The sequence below is a fragment of the Miscanthus floridulus genome, chromosome 5 (assembly GCF_019320115.1).
Source record: "Miscanthus floridulus cultivar M001 chromosome 5, ASM1932011v1, whole genome shotgun sequence".
Classification (NCBI taxonomy): Eukaryota; Viridiplantae; Streptophyta; class Magnoliopsida; order Poales; family Poaceae; genus Miscanthus; species Miscanthus floridulus.
Genome location: NC_089584.1, coordinates 111,838,613 through 111,860,527, shown reverse-complemented (window position 1 = coordinate 111,860,527; position 21,915 = coordinate 111,838,613). Strand labels below are relative to the sequence as shown.

Sequence of the window (21,915 nt, the reverse complement as noted above, 5' to 3'; positions counted from 1 at the left end):
TATGGTGGACTAATTATTGTATGCTTAAACTGTAGTAAAAATGTCATACTCATTGGATCATGTAAAACTTAGTTATAGATTTTATTTAGGTTTATGCTTGTTAAATATAAATAAATCTATAACTAAGCTATACATGATCCCATGAGTATGAAATTTTTACTATAGTTCAATCATACAATAATTAGCTCACCATAAAAATTTCATCACAATTGAACCATAGAAACTGCAGCTATAAATTATTCCAATTAATTACAGAAAAACATAGATCTAAAGTCACAACAAAAACTTTATACTAAAGCATACCATATTATATGTTCACTATATAGATTTACTCATGTAGAGTCCAACAAAATTGGATTTTCTATTTTATAATTTTTCTGTGATTTACTATGATTGTTCAAAGATTCAGCCAAAATAAATAAAAAAGAAAAAAAAATACCGCCTTCAAAACTGCTTATAACAGGGCGAGGGAGGTAAGATGAACGATTTTAAAAATTGAGGGAGGTGTTTTGCTCGGTTTTAAAGTTCAGAGAGAAAAGACGGACTTTCGTGAAAATTGAAAGAGATAACATGGACCTTTTCCAAGTTCTAAAGCCCGCGCACATCCCTATCGACTAAGCGGACTACATAGGCCCAGATCACGTACCGGTCAGCGAACGCCACCTTCCAGCCCACTTGTCCCGAAGTTCGGCGGACCCCTAGGCCCCAGGCCCTGCCTAGCCCCCTCCCCTTCCATCACGGTCACAGCGCCTCCAACTCCAAGCGCCGTCTCCGCCTCCGCCTCGAAAACTCTCTTCCTCGCGCGCTGCAGCCAGGCGGCCGACCGGCGTGTGGACCTCTCGCCCGCTCCCGCCCGCCTGCCCGTTGCCGCGATGGCTACCGCTTCCGTTCCACCAGCATCTTCCTCCGGCGGCTGGGACTTCACCTGGTGAGTCCTCCCTCCCTGCCCGTCTACCAGTCTCCCTCCCTTTTATCCTTGGTCGGCCGTGTGCCGATGCAGTCAGATTTGCATACCGTTTAGGTGCATAGCTTCCTTCCTCAGCCAATTTGCCATTACGATTCCTTTGCAGTGCGACCGCTGTTGACTCTGCAACGTTATGCTTGTGTCTTGTTCGACGGATTTCCTCAAAAGAAACTAACCGTTATTATTAGGCAGAAAATTGAAGTATGTGTGAATGAATGCCTAGACCATCCTCTTTGTTCAGATCCTCTTTGATGCAAAATCGAAGTAAATACTATGTATTTTCTCCATGTATTACCGTGTGTATTTTTCATGAATGATTGTTGGGAGAACTGATTGAGCTTGTGCCAATTGGTAGCCTGTAGATGTAGTTTGGCAAGTCCATCCTTATTATGACATCGATGGACTAGGGGTAACTTGATATCAGTATTCATAGCTTGCTTGGTTTCCCGATTGACCTCGACACCTTGCTCTGATGATAATTTGAGATGATATTTTACTGATGTGTCAAAAAAAATGCAATGTACATGTTACCCCTACTGCCGTACCGTGCCCACACATTTTATTTCTGCTGTAAACGATTTCTGAGTAGAAGGCGCAGTGCAACACTGACATATTAGTTTGGCAGTAACCTTGAAGTTGATTATGGGTCTGAGGAAAATGCATCCATAGTCTACAAAACGTTGGCGGTTGACAAGGAGGTAAAGTAGTTGTACTCTACGTACTAGCACTTCATGAACTCATCCAGTTTTCTTGTTGCCGACGACTTTGCAACTTTGTATTGCAGTTGCAGCCTGACAAGGTGAAGAGAGAGATGACTCTATCAGGCAGCAAGCTGGCCGTGTTAGTATATCCGCTCTGTCATCCCTAACTGTCGTCTATGCATTGCTGTATCAAGCCATAACACTGAAAAGTCCTCTTATTTTGGGAATTCAGGCGCTTTGCAGCTGTGGAGGCCCGGTTTCTACGAGCATCGTTTAACGCATTTGTGGATCTTATGGGACTCGCGACGAAGCTTGTCGAGGAATATGGTGTGGCCACGGAAGGGCATTCTTGAATCTCTATGAACAATCTCATACACTGCATCATGCGGAGTTAGTCCGCCTGTGAGCACTTTGGACAGTCTGTACCAATGGAACTGCACTTGATTTGTGTGAAGCTAATGTATCGCTGTATTTGCCCTTGATTAGTCCAATCCTATTCGGAACAGTGAATTCTTTTTGTCATACTGTTGTGAAATGGACTTTCCTGTAACGTTAATGCAAAATGTACAGATAAGAACAGGCTGTAATCCGTTGTGAAAAATCGTACGAACACTTCTAATGCTTCATCATCCCATTTCATAACGCGTACGGGCATTTTTTTTTACATCTAGTATTTTCAGACCATGATATATCCTCGATACGTAATCAGAAATAGACTCGGCGGACATGATGTGCGTATATGGTGAGCTACGCTATCGTCTTGTAAGCGTTTGTATCCGTACCTTTGAATATAGTAACTAGAACTCGAAAAAAACTATACTAACTACTAACTAGTTGTCAAGTTATTATTGCTTTTTGATCGAGATCAATAGAATTATACAACAGCCTGTATTTGAAATGAGAGATGGTACAAATAGCACTCCGATCTTTTTTAAAAAAAAAACACACACACACAAAGTGCATATAGCACTACCAAGAACAGCGCAGTACCGCAGGACACAATTTATCCACCGTTAATGGGATGTGTGATACTGTAATTACTGTTGAGCGTGACCGCTCTCACCTCTCAGCGACGAATAGAAAATGGAACGTGTATCCTGCTCAACGCTCATAAGCTTAGCATGCAGAGTTCATCCTTGAGATTACATGTATGGTGTATCATGTTCCTTGAAAAGGAACTCTGAAGATATCAACATGTAAGTGATACATGATATTTGACAGCTTATAGATGATTCTAATATATTACATTCAGAATCTCGTATCAGAAGCAGCTCATAAGGACAGCGATATAGCAGGAATGCAGAACCGCGTCTGGAACTTTATGTACAGAGAAAAAAGATAGACTGCTTAGATACAACTTGGAATTGGGGCGCGCCGAGAAACATTGTTGCGTGATTCTGCTACGGCAATCAAAGAACCAGACAGTGAAGTGGTAAAACCAGAGGCACAAAGCAATTGAGTGTTCTTCACTTCTTCATGAAGCCACCATCTAGCAATGTGCTGATAGCTGGTTCGCATGATAGCAGCCCCCTAGTCATCCTCTAGATCGCTGAAGGATACATCTTCCTCCTCCCCAACTGCAGTGGTGTTGCCAGTTTTGCTAGGCACATGATCCACATCCTGTAGCCAATCATCTACTTCTTTTTCATCATCATCCTCTGCAGGGTGAGGGTTAGATTTCTCAGTGGGTAAACCCTTTGCCTCAGTTTTCATCACCAACTCTTCTTGAATTACAGACTTGTCAACTATTTCTGCCTCAGTACTTGAGATAGGATGCTTGTCAGACTCAACATTAGGCACAGGGTCAGAAGTTAGTTCTTGGAATGATGGCGCTTCAGATACTCCACGCTTGTCTTGGATGCTTGAGGGTGACAACTGACTATCTTCTGGTTCTGTAGCATTCCTGTTTTCTGATAACAGCTTGTTCTTTGTCGGTGAACTTTGCAATAGTCCTTCTCTTGCTTCCAGGATCTGCGTGAAACAGGAGAATTTTATGAGGGGAAATGCAACAAGTATAGATGCACGCTTCAAGATCCTAATGAAATAAAAGTGCAACAAGAAACTTCCCTACCAAAATTACTAATAACAAAAGGAAAGGTATGATTCACGACTTCCATATTTATTATAATGGTACTAACGGCAGTATGATGTGAAAATATGATTAGACTTAGCATGTGTAGTAGTTATGGAATGCTTCGTGTTCTCATATATGATATGCAAATTTAACTATATGAATTAGAAAGTTTAGTTTAGTTGAAAAGACAAGTAATTAATGAAGGATATCCAGAATACTAGTTAGGCAGTACTTCATTTGAAAAACTGGCATCTACCTTTGGAAGGCTTCAGTTTTCAGAAATCAAAATCACCCCACAACATAAATATCAAAAGGAAAAAAACGTCAACGTTGGAGATACATCTCCTCAATCTCACTCTATCTGATAAGAGCTACAATCTGGAAATGGACATACAAATAGTTCTACGTTGGACATGCATGTCCTGAATCTCACTCAGTCTGATAAGAGCTGCCACTTGGAAATGGATATACAAATGGTTCTTGATCAATGGACTTTACATACGAAGATGACATTTGCATCGAGCGTAATCATCAAGCTTTGCGTTCCTACATCGTCTAGTACTCATCAAGCTTTATGTGCTATGGTGCTTACATCAATTATCATACAACGATATCAATTTGGGCAGTTTTGCTTATAACTTTTGTTGTTGCCATATTCCCATCAGCTCAGCGATAAAGTCACTTAAGCTTCAAACAAGATAATTTGTAACTGTCATGATACACGCTGGATGTATGATTGTTAACAATTAGCACAAATGTACAATAACATGGATCCACAATCTACAGATAGTGTTAACCTCATCTTAGGATACAATACAATATATAAAAGGCAGGCTAGCCAACTTTTCCCATATAGTTTGAGGTCCATTAATATTTTAGCTAAGGTTGACCCCAGCCTCAGGTTTGTATTAGTCAACTTGAGCTCGCGCTACTCACAAAGTCACAATGGGAAATGGACTAGTTCATACTTCAGAGAAAGGATAGACAATAAGCCAATTAAACAAAATGACAGCTTATAGGGGGTAAGAAAATGGTTTCCAGATACATATCTCACATTCAAAAGACCACAATTCATAACACATAAACAAGTAATTTTATTTCTGACAATATCTATGTAAGCTGTCTACCAAATCAAGCCTATAAGCAGATGCTTCTGTTTAAATAATTGTAGTCTGCATGAACAGCAAGAAACAGACATGATAAAAATATACAATTAGAAAGAAAAATAGAACAAAGGAGAGGGAGTATACTTGTGGTGTTGAAAGAATTTCAGCATCTTGCTTGCTGAGTTTCGAATGGAGAAGCACAAAATATATCTTCCAGAAGCACGCTTCACTCATATTGGTAGAGCAAAGCTCAGTCCTGAGGTACGACAGGCTTGGCACAAGGCGCTCTATAGCAACTGCATGTCCATACTGCGCATCTGACAGTTCAAAATCTAAAAACATGGAAGCATATCAAATGTAGGTAAGAAACTGAGGAAATCAATCTGGTATGCTAAGGAACATTGGACATACATCATACATGAAGGAATGACATGCAAAATTGTGTCAACTCATTCAACTTACAGATATTGAACCTATAATTGTCAACTCCAAAAACAACTCCGACCCAGTTGCAAGTTTGAGCAAAAGTACAGTAAACATTGACAGTATCACAACCAAAACAACACTTCCCCAGCAAAACCTTTGTAAATATAAGCAAAATATACTCAATTCCAACATAAACAATGATGACTAATGATGATTCGAGTCCAGATGCTAAATTAAGATGAATAGATTTAGTTACACTCTAGAAACAGTAATTTCAGTAGCAAGAGAACACTGTATTGTAGACAAACAAGCTTAAACAACTAAAGTCAACCCTCAGATTCTTCCCTTATCCACTACTACTGCAACAAAATGAGCACACAATTGCGCCAAAACAATCGGTTCCACCATCTATGAATCAAAGCAACAAAATGAACAGTTCAAGCATTTCGATCTGATGCCACTGGCTCTTACCATCCGTGTGTCGGTCATCAACAAACAAGGGGAAATCGAGCCATGTCTTTGGATGCTTTGAGATGTTACTGACGAACACCACTACCTCCTCGGTCACACCGACCGCCTCGCCCTCTTCCTCATCCCCCTGATCACCGGGCCCGAATGGCAGGAACGACGACGCGATCCTGGAGATACCGGTCTTCACCCTGCCCCCGATCTCCGCCAGGTCACTCCGGATCCCGTCGATCTGTGGGGACTGAGGCACCTCCGCGGCGGTGGCCTCCTCCTCCTCCGCCTCCTCCTCGGTCTCTCGCTCAACTGGCGGTGGCGCGAGGAAGGAGGCAACGCCCCAGAACCGGCGGGTGAGGGACTCGGTCAGCTCCGAGATATCGCCCTTAACGCCGCGGCTCGGGGTGTCCGGCTGCTTGTCGGACTCCCCGGTGTCAGCGCTGGTGGGGTCGGCGGCGCGCGGCGGGCTCTTGTCGCCGGAGGGGGACTCGGATTCATCGTCGTCAGAGTGGGCGGAGGAGAGTGTGGCGGCGATGGAGCGAGCGAGCCATGACATCGCGGCGAGCTCGTGCCGTGCGTGCGTGCGGACTGGAGGGCGGCACTGAAGCGTGGGGGGTAGGTGGAGTGGAGTAGCGGAGAACGGAAAGTGTGGCGGCCGGCGAAGGAGGGGAGGGGAGACGAGGATCAGTGCGTTGGATACGGATAAAAAACCAGAAATGTTAGAAAAAAAATCCGAAAAAAAACATATAGATTTTTTTAGCTGCTGCAGAGCTTATGGCAACAACATCCTCCGCTGCCTGCCTGCCTGCACCGCACCAGACAAGCGCGTGGAGTGGAAAAGCACCGGGCCGGCCGGGCCGAGCTTTTTACAATTTGGTCTTTTTTTTTTTTTTTTTTTGAAAGTTTCTCTCAAATAGATCTCTGGCGGAAACAATTTCAGAAATAGACCCTTTGGCTCGGCGCCAGCTCGGCGCCGTCGATCCGGGCGCCGGCGCCAGTCTGAATGGCGCCGAGCCACCTGCATTCTGCACTTCTTCTTCGAGCGTTCTTCCTCTTATTTCTCATTCGTCTCGGGTTTTTTTTTCTCGCCACTTCACCCTACCTCACAATCACCGGCAACTTAGAATTTTAGCTAAATCCCTAAATTTACCGTTAGATGGATATATAAAATTTTGGCTAAGTCTTTAAATTTACCAAACGTATGGTTAGCAAGCAGAACAGAAGGGTCGATTGATGCGTGAGCAGAACAGAAGGGTTGACATTGCCCTTTGGAGGCCTACGTTTGGTGAGGCCGATGGTTAGCAAGCACATCAAACACCCTAAATTTACCGTGAGATGGATATATAAAATTTTGGCAAGTCTTTAAATTTACCATGAGATGGACATGCTCAAATTTGTTAAGCCTGAATTTTTACTATGACCTGGACATTGTCAAATTTGATTTTTACCGTGGGACAGACATATGCAAAAATGGCTCAGGGAAGAAGTGCAGGCTGGGTTAAATGCAGGTATCTCGGCGCTAAGATCGACGGCGCCGAGCTCGGCGCCAGTCACTCTGGCGCCGAGCCCTTGGCAGGCCATTTTCCCATGCTCAGGACCTCGGTGCCAGTGACCATGGCGCCGAGCTCGGCGCCAGTCACTCTGGCGCCGAGCCATGGGTCCATTTCTGGAATTGTTTCCGCCAGGGGTCTATTTGAGAGAAACTTTCGAAAAAAGGGCCAAATAGTAAAAAATTCGGCCGGCCGAGCGGTGCGTGCGTGGCCCTGCCTGCTGATGCGTGATCTGTGAATTTATAATTTGTGATTGTCTGGAGACAGAAGAAGGCTGGAGGCTGAAAGTAGAAGGAGGATGGAGACTGTTGGATCTTAATTCTAAGGTGCAAAAAATTTATGTGTTGAAACTACATAAAACACATAATTATTACTAAAAAAAGTTCTACGGTCATGACGCACCACTAAGGTCTCCTTTGGTTCATAGGAAAAATAGAAGAAAAACGTAGGACTAGGAATCCTATAGGAATTTCCACTGTTCATGCCTTTGGTTCATAGGAATGGAGTATAGGAATAATGCAGGAATTTTTCCTTTGCCTGCTGTTTTGGAGGAAAACTACAGGAAATCTAACATCCATTTTTCCTTTGCCTGCTGTTTTGGAGGAAAACTACAGGAAATCTAACATCCACTCAAAGCTCTTGGTAGAAATCCTACGTTTCTCCTGTGTCCTATCCAAATGATCACTCCATCAAAATTCCTATGTTTTCTAATCCTCTGTTTTGCAACTACGTTCCTATGATTTTCCTATTCCTGCGATTTTGCTTTCCTGTGTTCCAAAGGGGGCCTAAACCATCAACTTCGACTTTTTTTTAGCCTCACCTCTAGGTACAACTATAGTATCTGTTCGGATACATACACAGACCACTATACACACGCACATTTCACACACACATAGTATACAAATAAACCTACAACTATACGTAGACGACGAACGCAGCTAAGATATACTCGAAGATCACCAGACTTTGAGCGTGGTAAATATATCACTTAACCATTGTGACACATCTATATGAAAGATGACTAAAATTATTAATGAAAAATAAATGTCCGAGGTGAGGCTCCTGGGTTGGACCGGCCGCTTGAAGCACCCCAAGCAAGCCAACTGAGCTACGGATCATCCTCCATCAACTTCGACTGAGACATGAGCGTATCCGGCCACCAATGGGCGATGGCCCATCAGCCGCCGCACGCAGCCCCGTTCTCTTCGGCCGGCTCAACTTAAACAGCTTCACAATTGATGTAGACCCTGTCCCAAAACCGTGGTCAAATCCCTCTCGATTTCCAGCGGAATATGCGCGAATTCTGACCATTTCCCTTCACGGCCCGTACTGAAAACCGCCGGCCCCACGCGGCCACGCCATTCGCCGAAGCGAACCAGCGTTAACCAAAAGTGTACACGGACCCATCAAACCAAGCAAATCACTGCTACTTTTCCAACTCCGAGAGCAGCCCCTGGACTTTGCCGCATTAAAGGAAATGGAGGGATTTGATCTATTCGGCTCATATTAAAGTCGACTCATAAGAGAAAAACTGTTTTGTTATAAGAGAAAAATACTGTAAATTTTAACGGATAAATCGACTAATAAGTTCAAACAAACTGGCACAAGCCACGTTCAGACAACTAGAGCCTGTTCGGGAGGCCGTATCGTATCGTGGATTATTTACTGCTGGCTGGTTTGGTGTGAGAGAAAAACATTGTTTCTGGCTAGAAATTTACAATCATTTACGAGCAAGCGAACAGACTGTAGACGAGTACGTACAAAGTTACAGGCAGCCCTAAGGAAACACCCAGGGTTGCCATCATTGTGCTCATCACTGCCCTGCCCCACACATGCCGAGGTAGCCATGGCGCGTGTGGACCTCCTTGTCTCTATTAGTTAGGGCGTGTTTAGTTCCGAAAATTTTTGGCTTTTGCTTACTGTAGCACTTTTATTTGTATTTGGCAAAAATTGTTCAATTATGGACTATTTAGGCATAAAAGATTCGTCTCGCCAATTACAGGCAAACTGTGCAATTAGTTATTATTTTTACCTACATTTAATGCTCCATGCATGTGCCGTAAGATTTGATGTGACGGAGAATCTTGAAAATTTTTTGTTTTTGGGTGGGATCTAAACAGGGCCTTAGTGTAAAGTTTTAGGTGTCACATCTAATGTTATATAGAAATATCATATGAATGTTCAGATACTAATAAAAAATAAATTATAGAATCCACCGGTAAACCGCTAGACAAATTTATTAAGCCTAATTAACTATCATTAGCATATTTGTGTACTGTAGCACTTTATTGTCAAATCGTGAACTAATTAAACTTAAAAGATTTGTTTCGCAGAGTAGTCGTAATCTGTGCAACTAGTTATTTTTTAATATATATTTAATACTCTATACATATGTCAAACATTTGATGGGACGTGATATAAAGTTTTAACGGAGAACGTAAACAAGGCCTTAGGGCATGTACAACCCATAGACGGGGCTCCGTCTCTAAGCGCATCGAATCTACCATACGAACAGGTATAAAGACATGTCATACAACCCACAGACAGGAATCCGTCTCTGAACTGTTTAATGCTTTGCATGTAGCTAGGATCAACTATAAATAAATTTTTGTATATCATTATGTGGCTATTTGATAGAAAATATATCAAGGATAAATAAGAGCAATATGATTACAATATTTTTATATATAATTACAATATTCTTGTCTAATCGTATAAATCATATATTATATATAATTGCAACATTCGTGTCTAATCGTATCAAAGAATGAGTTCACATTAATTAACATGCAGATTGAAGGTCTTTGGTTGACCATGCAAGTACTGTTGCATGAGGCACTGTTATCTCTCTAGAATCATCTAGCAGTCGGTCTAGAGGGTAGACATCAAGAGCAGTAGACAACGATAACGTTGTAGACCTAGAAAGCTATCTAGAGGAAGGAGAATGTATCGAACCTGAGATCCCAGAGGGAGTGGATCCAGAGGCCTCCATCAGCTTCGTCGGTGAAGTCTGCTCACGGGCAGCGATGGTTGGAGTAGAGGTTGCATGGACGTTGATGCAGTGCAGACGGGGCGTAGCAGTGACGACGTCGAGGGTCAGCGGAGCTTCCCGTCGCTGGCTGCGCGCCCTCGTAGATCGGTGTAGGGTTTGTCGGTGGGGTTTGCGGCTCACGGCGAACCTCGTGCTTTGAGCCATCGGCCCCCACCTCTTTATATAGCGCAATACGACGGGGGTCCACCAACCATGTAGGGTTGGGCGCCCCCGATCAGGACACGTGACCAAGGCCCAATAAGCCGTTGGGCTTATTGGTTAGGAGATCAATCTAACATTCTCTCCCTTGATCTCATTATTACTTTTATCTTTAAACTTTAAACTTCAATCCTTTTATCCCTACTCATTTCTTCATAGATGATGCATAGAGCATGTCTCATCGTCACGGTCAATCGCCGATAGATTTAACAGCTACAATGCACGTCTCTGATCTGAAATAGTTACTTTAACTTTTAGGCTCTTTATAGTCCAGGAATTATATGCTTTCCCTTAAACCCATGCTGGCTACATGTTCTCTGAACACGTTGGGTGGTAAGCCTTTTGTAAGCGGATCCGCGAGCATCTTTTCGGTACTTATATGCTCAAGACTTATCATTTGATCTCGGACTTTATCCTTCACAACATAGTACTTTATGTCAATGTGTTTGGCAGCACCACTTGACCTATCCGATATTTGCCATTTTCAAAATGGCAATCATAACCATCATGGTCCAACTTTGATACACTAATCAGGTTTCTTTGCAAAAAAGGTACATAAAGAACATCTCTAAGAAAAAGTATAAAGCCATCTGGAAGCTCTAGAGGAAGATCTCCAACGGCCTCAACATCTGCTTGTACTCCATTTGCGACTTTAATGAAACTTTCGTTTCTTTGCAAAGTTCTCATCGAACGGAATCCCTGTAATGAATTAGCAATATGAATAGTTGCACCTGAATCAATCCACCAAGTAGATTTTGAAAACTTTACATACAAGGATTCATTTACGAACGTAATAATGTTCTCACCTTTATTCTTCATAATCATCTTTAAGAAATCAGGACAATTCTTTTTATAATGTCCCGTCTTCTTACAGTGGAGACACTGGTCTTTAGCCACTGGGAATTGCTGGTTCTGAGACTGTTGCATGGGACCTTTTCCAGATGACTTGGAGGAAGAGCTGTTATTATAGTTCTTTTTCTTATCTTTTAGGTAGTTGATAGAACCACCTTGTGAAACTTTTATTCTTTCCTCCTCCTGCACACACATGGCTATGAGTTTTTCTAAATCCCATTTTTCAGGCTGTATGTTGTAATTAACAACAAAGGTGTCAAATTCTTTGGACAAAGAAGCAAAAATCAAATGAATAAGAAACTCATCCTTGAGTGCCAAATCCATTGGTTTGAGCTTAGATGCCAGATTGCTCATTCTCAGTATGTGCTCTCTAATGCCACTGCCGCCACCAGAGTACCATTCTGTAACTAGCTGCTTGATCAGCTAGGTTGCATATGTCTTTGAAGAGCCAGTGAACTGACTCTTTATTCTATCTAGGTACTCTATGGCCATGTCACAGTCTGGAATTGAGCCCACAATAGCAGGCTCAATGGTGTTCTTTATCACTGCCAAACACTTCTTGTTGGCAGTGACCCATTTTCTATGCTCAAGGTCATAGGATATTTTTACGGGAGCAAAATCCTGCTCTCTATTCTGCCATGCAGCATCAGTCTCATCAGTCTCCCTCACTAGTGCCACAGGTTCTCTGGGGCACGGTGTGGTGACAACCCAGTCCACCTCAGCGAGGATGAAAGCCAGGTCTATCTTTTTCTTCCACTCATTATAGTTATCACCTTTTAGAGTGGGGATCTCTTTGATACAACTCATCAAGTTGTATCCTCCTGAAAACACAATTCAAATAGGGTGAGAACAGAAATAACAACAATAATTGTATGCCTTAGTTTAACGTTGGTCAAAATTAAAACATACAATTATTTTATACATTAAATCTACATCACCGTTGGGCAGAAATAGAAATAATGCATAATCATTAAAATTATAATATTGCTATTAACAACGTTGGTCAAAAAATAACAATATCATAATCAACTCATATTTATCTCTTGGCTCTTAAAATCAAATTCTCCCGTTGATTCGAATTTAATTAAAAGTCCATAATTACTTTAAATACGCAGCGGAAACATTAACATTCAATAATCATTTTTCTATTTTCCAGAAGCAACTTTACTATTTACTGAACAAAAAATATCGTTGGATAAATTTTGTACAGAAAATTATCATAAAAATTCAATTCAAATTGATTAAACTATTTTCTGGAAAATAAGAAAATCAAAAACTGTGACTGTACTTTTGTTTGGCCATTTCGGCCCAATCCAGCAACCATGCGCGCGGCCCAGCGAATGCGGCCCATGGCCTGCTTAATGCGCTCGCTCCAGCGCTCCCGGCCCAGCAACCCGCGGTCCAGCCGCGCGCGCCAGCGCTTCTAGCCCAGCTGCCCGCGGCCCAGCCGCGTGCGCTAGCGCTCCCCCACGCCCAGGTCGCAACCTGGGCCTGGGCCGGGATTTTAGCCGAGCAGCATCGCCCGCCTAGGCCAAAAGAGGCCCGAGCCCTCCTGGCCGTTGATCTCAGATCGACGGTGGAGCACGCAGCTCGGGGCATCAAAAACCCCGGCCGACCGTGCCTCCCTCAACCCTAGCTTCATTTTCATTCGCATGCTCTCTCTCTCCGCCTCACTGCTCCCCCCTTCTCTCCTCAGTCAAACGCCGAGCGAGCGACAACGGCGAAGCAGCGAGGTCCCGGCGCCGTCGCCGGCCCCCTCGCCGGCGTGCGCGCTCCCCAGCGGGTGAGCGCGCCGCCGTCGAGCGGCCTAGCCGCGGCGCCCCTATGGCCGGATCCCGGCGAGCCGTGCCCCCTTCGGCCGGCCTTCCTTTTCCCCGCGCGCCGGCGTGACTGCAGTGCCGCGCAGACGCCGAGGTAGGCCATCCTCTTTCCTCTTTCTTTTGATTGATTGGTTTGTTCGGATTTGACCTGATTTGACGATTAGGGTTAGGGTTTGCTTTTCCAATTTGAAATCGGTTTTTTTCCTTTCTCAGTCAGTCCCCTTCCTAGGTTAGGGTTAGGGTTGGATAGCTTTTTCCCCGATTTTATTTCTTCTCGGGTAACTTTTAATTTCTTTTCCCGAACCCGATCTAGGGTTAGGGTTTCATCAGATCCGATCCGAGATCGTGATCTCATTCTTTCTCTACCCCTATCTAGATCTACGTGCTAGTAGGCTCTGGTACCATTGTTATCTCTCTAGAATCATCTAGCAGTCGGTCTATAGGGTAGACATCAAGAGCAGTAGACAACGGTAACGCTGTAGACCTAGAAAGCTATCTAGAGGAAGGAGAAGGTGTCGAACCTGAGATCTCAGAGGGAGTGGATCCAGAGGCCTCCATCAGCTTCGTCGATGAAGTCTGCTCACGGGCAGCGATGGTTGAAGTAGAGGTTGCATGGACGTCGATGCAGTGCAGACGGGGCGTAGCAGTGACGACGGCGAGGGTCAGCGGAGCTTCCCGTTGCTGGCTGCGCGCCCTCTTAGATCGGTGTAGGGTTTGTCGGTGGGGTTTACGGCTCACGGCGAACCTCGTGCTTTGAGCCGCCGGCCCCCACCTCTTTATATAGCGCAGTGCGACGGAGGCCCACCAACCATGTAGGGTTAGGCGCCCCCCGATCAGGACGCGTGACCAAGGCCCAATAAATCGTTGGGCTTATTGGTTAGGAGATCAGTCTAACAGGCACATGGTTGACAAAATTCAGAGTACAAAGTACACAAGATCTCTGGAATTTCCACTTCTACTACACGGTGGATGTAGGTCTTTATTGCTGAAAAATAGATAATGGATCAGTAGTCAATTTCAGAGCATCAGCTCAGATCAAACGAACCTTCAAATTCTACCAATCTTTGTAGAAAGCCATAGCTGAACAACAGTCATCAGTCATCAGTGCACGAGATGAGATCAAACAAGTTTTCAATGGCCAGAACCAACAACAGACTAAATGAACAATCGCATACACAAAGACGACGGAAGGAGAAGCCAGCTGTTGGCCTGGGCACCTGCGACGCGGAAGCCGGCGACCGGTGGCCGAGCCGACGCGCGAGAGAAACGCCTTGATGTGCTTGGCCAGGGACGTCGGCGGTAACGGACGGCAGAAGAAGCAGCGCGGCATGCATGAAGTCGAGGTCGCCGAGGACGGCGCAAGGCGCGATGCCATAGGGGTAGCCCGAGCGGGCTACCCGCCGATGACAACTGCGCCGGCGTCGCCCCGGCCCTTCCCCGCGCGGCGTCCTCGCGCCGTCGATGGCCGCACGCCTCTACCTCCCTCCTCCCCTCCTACCGATGTCGCATCTCTGCCCCGCCCGCTGCCAAGACCGTCTGTCGGATGAATTCTTGGCGCGCAACAAACAAAATCGCGCCAACCACATCTGGATCCCACGCCCTCGCTTGGAGACGATGCAAGCCGTACAACGCTGCTCTCAGCCGGCGTCTCAACCTGGGAGCACGCGCCCGCATCGTCGCTTCGCGAGACGACGCGACCTCCGTCTCCTAGCATCGGCGGGGTGTTTTCTGCAAAATTTACTCTGTGGAGACGGGCTCGGTAGACCCGTTGTACGTGCCCTACTGCTGCTCTATAAAGTGCCACGAGCCTAGCTTCGCAGTAGCTTGTAGTGTCCGTCCTTGTCTCTCTCGGGATCCGAAGCCAAGTCCACGTAGCACGCGGGCGGATGAAGAAGAAGAGCGTCGGCTGCGGGTGCCTTGGCGCGCCGATGCGCGCGCTGTGGCGGGCGTGCGACTCGGCGTGCGACCTCTACGTGCGCGGCATGTCCGGGTGCGCGCGCGGTCTGCCGTCCGGGTCGTCTGCGGGCATCGTGGGGCGCGGCTTCGCCGGCTCCGGCGCGGCGTCCCAGCGCCTCCGAGTCAGCTCCGACAAGGCCGACGACCTTCTCCGCGCCGCGGCCTCGTCCAGCAGGCGCCAGCGCCGCGTCGCGGCCGAGCCGGCGACGGCGGAGGTCGTCGGCTACGGGGCCGGTAAGATGCTGGGCAGCGCCGGAGGTCTGGTCGGCCCGACGGCGCCCCCTTCGCGGAAGAGGGCCGTTGTGGCCACCATGGGCACCATCGCCGAGGACGCGCCGTGCGAGTTCGGCCCACACGGCGCCTGCGCTGTCTCCTCGATGAAGCCGCCGCGCCGCGGGGGGTTCGGCGCCGTCACGTGGGGAGCGACGACGTCTTTGCACGCTGACCCATGCATGGGGGTACTCAGCTAGGAAGATCGCGCCCTGCCAGTGGAGAATTAGTCATCTCATGTGTCATGGCACCACTTTTCTCCTCGTTCTCGTCTCTAGCTTGACGTGTAAATTACTCTACGATAACTACGAGAGCAGTGTATCCTTAAGAAATTAAGTATAAACTATGCATGCGTGAGGTACGTGATTGCCAGAAAATTTCCACTAAATGGTAGTATAACTTCAGCTTTAACACGGAATGCTACACGGGAACTCTGGGTTTGATTTTGATTTTAGAGTAGTCTCGGTGAGAGTTTTATTTGTATTTAATATTATGACATATTAACAAATTTAATGACTTCATGAAAAAAAGAGATAGAGAGAGATCTGAATGAAAAGCAGATGACCTCTCGGTGTTGTTTGGATCCAGTGACTAAAATTTAGCAGGCGTGTCAGGAGGATGTTGCATGGTGTGTTCGGATACTAATAAAAAATAAATTACATAATCCATCAGTACTCCACGGGATGAATTTTTAAGCCTAATTAATCTGCCATTAGCACATGTTTACTGTAGCACCAAATTGTTAAATCATAGACTAATTAGGCTTAAAAAATTCGTCTCATAAATTAGTCGTAAACTATAAAATTATTTTTATAATTAATCTATATTTAATACTTCATGTATATGTCCAAACATTCAATAGAACAATAATTAAAATTTAGAAGGGCAACCATACGTCACCTTACGCGTTAAAGCGATTGCGTAAAGTCAGTCTCAATGCAGGCTTACACTGCTCCGTACACTCCTATGCGCATGTGCATCGATCTCCACGCATAGTTGTCGAATCTGCACAGTCTGAGACGGTGACATGCATCTGACGCTGAAATCCACCAATGAAGCGAAGTTTCGGGCTCATTTAGTTGGCGAAATTTTTTAAAAAATAATACTATAGCATTTTTATTGTTATTTGATAATTAATGTCCAATCATAGTCTAATTAGGCTTAAAAAATTTGTCTCATGAATTTCGTCTAAACTGTGTAATTAGTTTTATTTTTTATTTATATTTAATGTTTAATGCATGCGTCTAAAATTTTAATGTGACGAAAAATCTTAAAAAATTTTACAAAATTTTGAGAACTGAACAGGCACGCTTGCAGAGGTTGGGGGCAGCACGCGGTAACCTGGCTCCTGTCTTCTCGACCCGTACGGGCTTTTTCTCCGCCCTTGCACGACATTTCTCGGTGCTGATCGCGGCCGCGCAAATTTTTTTCGTTTCCTCGGTAGAAAACGCCGCTACCTTATCCTTCGTTTCGACCGAAATGATAGTAGATTATTACCGTTGACTAGTTTAGTATAAAAAAATATTATTTTAACTTATAATTCATAATCGATTACGATCAAGCGAACAGGCTGAAACTTGTTTGCGGACGCTTGTCACTGCCAGCGACAACGGCTTTCTATGCGTTTCTCAGTGATTGATTTGGAAGTGCAGTGATTTGGGCCTTGTTTAGATGGCAAGTTTTTTTACTCTTTCTTCATCACATTAAATTTTTTTGGACATATGTATAGAGTATTAAATGTAGATAAAAAAATAACTAATTACACAGTTTGATCGTAAATTACGTGATGAATCTTTTGAGCCTACTTAGGCAATGATTGGACAATAATTATCAAATACAAACGAAAGTGCTACAGTACCAAATACTGATTCCTAACCCCAATCTAAAGGGAGTTTTCTACACTGAGGTACAGTACCTGTCAGTCAGTCTACCTGCCCGCTTCATGAGATGGCTTTCCGGACGAAGGAATTAGCGCCGTGCCGTGTGGCGTGTCAGGTCGTCCGTGAAGAGCGACGGCTAAGGGGTTGTTTTGCACAGAATATTAAATATAGACGGTTTACAAAACTAAATGTATAGATTGAGACTATTTTGTAAGATGAATTTTTTAAGTCTAATTAGTTCATAATTTGACAATGTGGTGCCACAGTAAACATGTGCTAATGATGAATTAATTAGACTTAATAAATTCGTCTTGTGGATTACTGACAAATTTTGTAATTTATTTTTTATTAGTATCCAAACACCACATGGCTCATGGGACACTCTCATATGACACCTGCTAAACTTTAGTTCCTCGATCAAACACCCCTAAGCTAGGCTTTCATTTGTCGATGATCAGGTGTGTGTGACACAAGAATCCGATCTGGAAAGTGTGGAAAGTGTGTAGAGTACCATTTTTCTTTTGAAACAACGTAAGATTGGCAAATATTTCAATTGGTGCAATCGAAATCGTCCGTTCGCACGCGAACACTTGTGCGTAGTTAAGACCGAGTTAAACGACGTGGCTAAAAGTTTGTGATGAGTCTCTTGAAGAGAAACAGAATGTCTAGCTAAAGGATGTGTAAAGGAAAACGAGACCCGAAAGGCAAAAAAGTAGGTGGTTTTTTTATTGATAAGAACAAAAAGATGAAAAAAAGAAAAACTTTTTTTTGTGGTAAAGATGCACGACTATATCTCCCAACCTTTGGAAAGAAATTACATAGGAGTAAGACCGAGGTCCCATTATTCTAATCTAAAGGGCCTCGTTTGACAATGTGGCACCGTCTTTTCCATAATATCGAAACAATTTGATAACACTCTTCCTCCTTTTCCCTTGGTTCCTGGTTTGTGAGCCCGGCCCGTTGTACTATGTCCCCAGATGAATGGCTACGCGTTATGCGACTACAAATCATTTGATCGCACATGTTTGAACATTTTCGTTTAGATATTTCATCCAGGATTTTTTTTGTTCTACGGAGAAGAAAGAAGAAATGATCTAGAATAGAATAATCGAGTGCATGCACCAGCTCCTGGAAGAGAGAGACGGGGGAGAACCGGAGAAGTGCTGCACAGATAAAAAAGAAGTGTCGACTATTGACACTCGTAGAGCGCTATCTGCTCGACCTGCGAACTTTTTTTTTTAAAGCGCCACCTTAGGCGGGGCGGCCTTCCGGGAGGCCAGGTGAGCTTTCCACTGGACCGCTGGCCCATTCGCAACCTGCGAACTCTTCGCTCTGTCCAGTGGCGGACCTAGGGCCAAATCCTAGCGGCCAAAAATCAAAAGCTACAGTACAGTCTATAGGACTATATATAGATATATATATGTATGTCACGTAAAACAATTATTCTCCAGCAAAGTTTGCAAATCGAGAGAATTTCTGCATCTATATAGTTAATAGTACGATACAATAGCTAAGAAATATCACGGAACATTGAAAATAAATACCTATTGTCTAGTGACGATTTGGTGCATTCGCATTGTCCACTTCCATGTCCTCAATAACAACTCCTAATAAGAAAAGGAGCAAGCAAAAGGTTAATAAGAAAATGATCAAGTAAAGGTTAATAATAAGATCTGGTGCTGAGGATGGAGTAGCTTATTGTTCGGCATCTCCCTGTTGCTCAGGAACTCGAGAGAAATACGAAACTAAAGTCATTGTCCTCTTCTTCTTGTACACTGTGATGAGAAATTAGAATCAAAGAGTCAAAATTGGGAACTTGGAAATTTGGAATCAAAATCAGTTTCAGATCCAAACCTTGCTCAGATGCTCTTCTCGGCTGCTCACCTAAAAGCAAGGAGTCGGCAGGCGGTAGCGCCGCAGCGGGCAACGGGTGGCGGCCGGCGCCCGGCTGAGGAAGAACCGCGCCGCAGCAGACTGCCTAGAGCGGAGGGGTGATGCCGCGGAGCCGGACCAGAGCGCAGAGTGGAGGGCCAGAGGGGGCGAGGGGCGGCTGCCGGCGGCCGGTGCCCGGCTGGATAGCGTGGGCGATGGGCGAGGCCGCGAGGGCGGGTCGGCGGGCGGCAGCGGTCGCGAGTCGCGAACGATGGAAGACCGAGCGACTCAGCGAGCAAGCACCGAGCGCCTGCTGCCCTACTCCTTCCCTGGGCTTCATGTGTTGGGCTGCTTCATGGGCCAAAACTGAAGACCTGCTCCCTTGAAACATGGGCCGCGACTAGGGCCATGGTCTTGGCTGCCCTAGTGCTGGGTCTGCCCCTGGCTCTGCCCTTGACCAATTCGATTGTTGAGTAGGTCTTTATTCTTCATACACGAAGAGATGGAGAGGAGAACCGAAGAAGAAGATGACAGACAAGATCATGGGGACAGACCGCTAGATTGCTTTTTGAGATTTTGGAGGAAGGCGAGTAGATTAGGTTTGTCCATTTAGAAAATGTTTGTTATTTTAGTTCAAATTTAAAGGTATGTTTGGATCCATTAGTAGCTAAAATTAGTACTACTGTATCCAAACAGACCTGCTAATAAACCTGCTAATTATTAGCTGGAGGGTTGCTAACTATTAGTTCTATTAGCTGGTTTGAAGTTGCTAATAGGTGCTACAACAAACTCAATTCTTTTTTTTTGTGAAAGGAAAGGTGACTTGTATTAAATCTTGGCGCAATACACCCCAAATTATACATGAAAAAATGTGAAATAAAAAAATAAAAATATTCTATCCAGATTCTTCTATCGTATTCTTTCCCAACGGCTTCCCTCGAACGCCGGAGCCAGCCTTATACCGGATCCAACGACCAACCACAAAACATTGGACATACCGCAAGATGTAACGTTTCTGAACTAGTCCAAAACGCATCTAAATCGCGGAAAGAATATCGACAGTTGCATCATCGAGTACGACATAAGATGGAGAATCATCACCTCGATACCTTAATTTCCACTCCATGACCACCTATGATAAGATCGATGACCTAGAGTCGCCCGTGACCATCGACTCAATTCTCATGTGTTTTGGATACAGTATCTATAATATCCAATAGATACACAATCGATGCATATTGCATGTGCAATTAATGAAACTATTTGATGCTGCTTGTTGCATATATGTTGATGCATTTCTATAAAAAACTCTACAAATTGGATCAAAGTTGTAATATTTTTTTATAACCGACAGAACAGTTCCTTAGGTTGGAAGCAATTTATCTAAAGCAACCGTCTGGAAGAGAGGACTTCAAGAGACTTTCTATATCCTTTCATATTAATAGAAATAGAGATTTTAATAAAAAAAATCTTCAACAAATCTTTTTAATTAGATCTCTAAATAGTATCATTCTTTATTCGTGATTTCTCATTAACTAAAGACGGAGAGCTAGACTAGCTCTCTAGATATAGAGAAGTTGTTGAAAGATGAAAATATATAGAAAATATTTTTTATTCAAATGATTCTTTAAATGAAAGTTTATAAAGTGGGTCTAAGAAAGATTTTTGAAGATGCTTTAATATCGGCTGCTCCGTGAGCCTACGCCCGACGCTCGCCTATAAAGGGGAAACGCGTAAGATTATGACTCTGCTAAGGCAAAATATTTTTTTTTGTACTTTTGCAATTTTAGATTCCTTCTCTTGACCGGAGGGATAAGTTATTCTTTTTTCAACTAGTATTAGCAGCTTCTTGCTCACTTTCAAGCGTTCCTATGAACTCAATATTAAGGACCTCTTTGGAATGGACGTGAAACAAAGAAAAAACATAGGATTGAGATTCCATAGAAATGATTCCTTTAGCGGCCTTTGGATGTAGGAAATCTAAAGGAAACTTTTCTTCCCTTCAATTCCACAGGAAAACTAGAGGAAAAAAGAATCCGCTTGGAGCTCATGGGAAAAATCATGTGCTCAAGAAACAAAGCATATAATGGACCAATGGTTGCTGGTGGTGCCTAATCAAGGGAGTAGAATGGAATATTAGGTTGACTAAATAAAGAAATATTATTTTTGCTCATAAGATTCTTTTAACATTCCTGTGTTTTTTATTTGCCCATCCAAAGGCCTCATAATGTATTTTCCTATGGTTACAGTTCCTATGAGATTAGAGAAACAAGGAACCTCAATTCCTACAATTTTCCTATATTCTTATAATTTTCCTATCCTATGTTCCAAAGGGGCCTTTGCTCTGCCCACTCTCCGTTCACACGGTTATCAAAGCGGAGGAAGGGTGGGCAGCAGGTACCACGAGCCCTCTGTCCCACACATCTATCAAGAAGCAAGTGTAGTTCACCCGTTCCACCGAATGCTCCTATCTCTCGGCAAAGATCGTGTGAGTGTGCAGTTATGCTTCTGAGCTTTTGACCGGAGTAAATAAAGCCCAGTCCGGAAAGGCCCAAACTAAACCTAGACATGAGCTTGTCCATGAAGGCCCGCTAGTTGTAGGCGGGCTTGGGATCAGTTTCTCAGCCCTAAACATCAAATTTAGTTTTTATAACTCATCATGTGTGTTCTAGCTGGAGTGCTGGACCACAGTTCGCGCTACTTTAGTAGACCAAATCTAAAGGAAAATATGA

The 21,915-nt window shown here is 44.2% G+C and overlaps 3 protein-coding genes across 3 annotated transcripts; 2 read left to right on the top strand and 1 right to left on the bottom strand.

Moving 5' to 3' along the window:
• The first annotated feature begins 476 nt into the window (after positions 1 to 476).
• LOC136453057 (EKC/KEOPS complex subunit PCC1-like) lies at positions 477 to 2,289 on the top strand. Its single transcript, XM_066453634.1, has 4 exons — positions 477 to 928; positions 1,590 to 1,662; positions 1,749 to 1,804; positions 1,898 to 2,289. Exons 1-4 carry the CDS (start codon positions 873 to 875, stop codon positions 2,016 to 2,018), a joined length of 306 nt encoding a protein of 101 aa, XP_066309731.1. The 5' UTR covers positions 477 to 872; the 3' UTR covers positions 2,019 to 2,289.
• A 453-nt stretch (positions 2,290 to 2,742) lies between these two features.
• LOC136453055 (uncharacterized) lies at positions 2,743 to 6,442 on the bottom strand. Its single transcript, XM_066453633.1, has 3 exons — positions 5,743 to 6,442; positions 4,990 to 5,177; positions 2,743 to 3,636 (listed from the first exon to the last, which is right to left on the bottom strand). Exons 1-3 carry the CDS (start codon positions 6,287 to 6,289, stop codon positions 3,196 to 3,198), a joined length of 1,176 nt encoding a protein of 391 aa, XP_066309730.1. The 5' UTR covers positions 6,290 to 6,442; the 3' UTR covers positions 2,743 to 3,195.
• Positions 6,443 to 15,058: 8,616 nt separating this feature from the next.
• LOC136453054 (uncharacterized) lies at positions 15,059 to 15,717 on the top strand. The gene has a single exon (XM_066453632.1). It carries the CDS (start codon positions 15,092 to 15,094, stop codon positions 15,629 to 15,631), a length of 540 nt encoding a protein of 179 aa, XP_066309729.1. The 5' UTR covers positions 15,059 to 15,091; the 3' UTR covers positions 15,632 to 15,717.
• Positions 15,718 to 21,915: the final 6,198 nt, after the last annotated feature.

Coding starts and splice junctions, on each gene's coding strand:
- LOC136453057 (XM_066453634.1), top strand. CDS start 873: ATGGCTACCGCTTCCGTTCCACCAGCATCTTCCTCCGGCGGCTGGGAC. Junction 929..1,589: donor GGCGGCTGGGACTTCACCTG/GTGAGTCCTCCC, acceptor TTAGTTTGGCAG/TAACCTTGAAGTTGATTATG. Junction 1,805..1,897: donor TCAGGCAGCAAGCTGGCCGT/GTTAGTATATCC, acceptor TTGGGAATTCAG/GCGCTTTGCAGCTGTGGAGG.
- LOC136453055 (XM_066453633.1), bottom strand. CDS start 6,289: ATGTCATGGCTCGCTCGCTCCATCGCCGCCACACTCTCCTCCGCCCAC. Junction 5,178..5,742: donor TGATGACCGACACACGGATG/GTAAGAGCCAGT, acceptor CCATGTTTTTAG/ATTTTGAACTGTCAGATGCG. Junction 3,637..4,989: donor AAATTCTTTCAACACCACAA/GTATACTCCCTC, acceptor TGTTTCACGCAG/ATCCTGGAAGCAAGAGAAGG.
- LOC136453054 (XM_066453632.1), top strand. CDS start 15,092: ATGAAGAAGAAGAGCGTCGGCTGCGGGTGCCTTGGCGCGCCGATGCGC.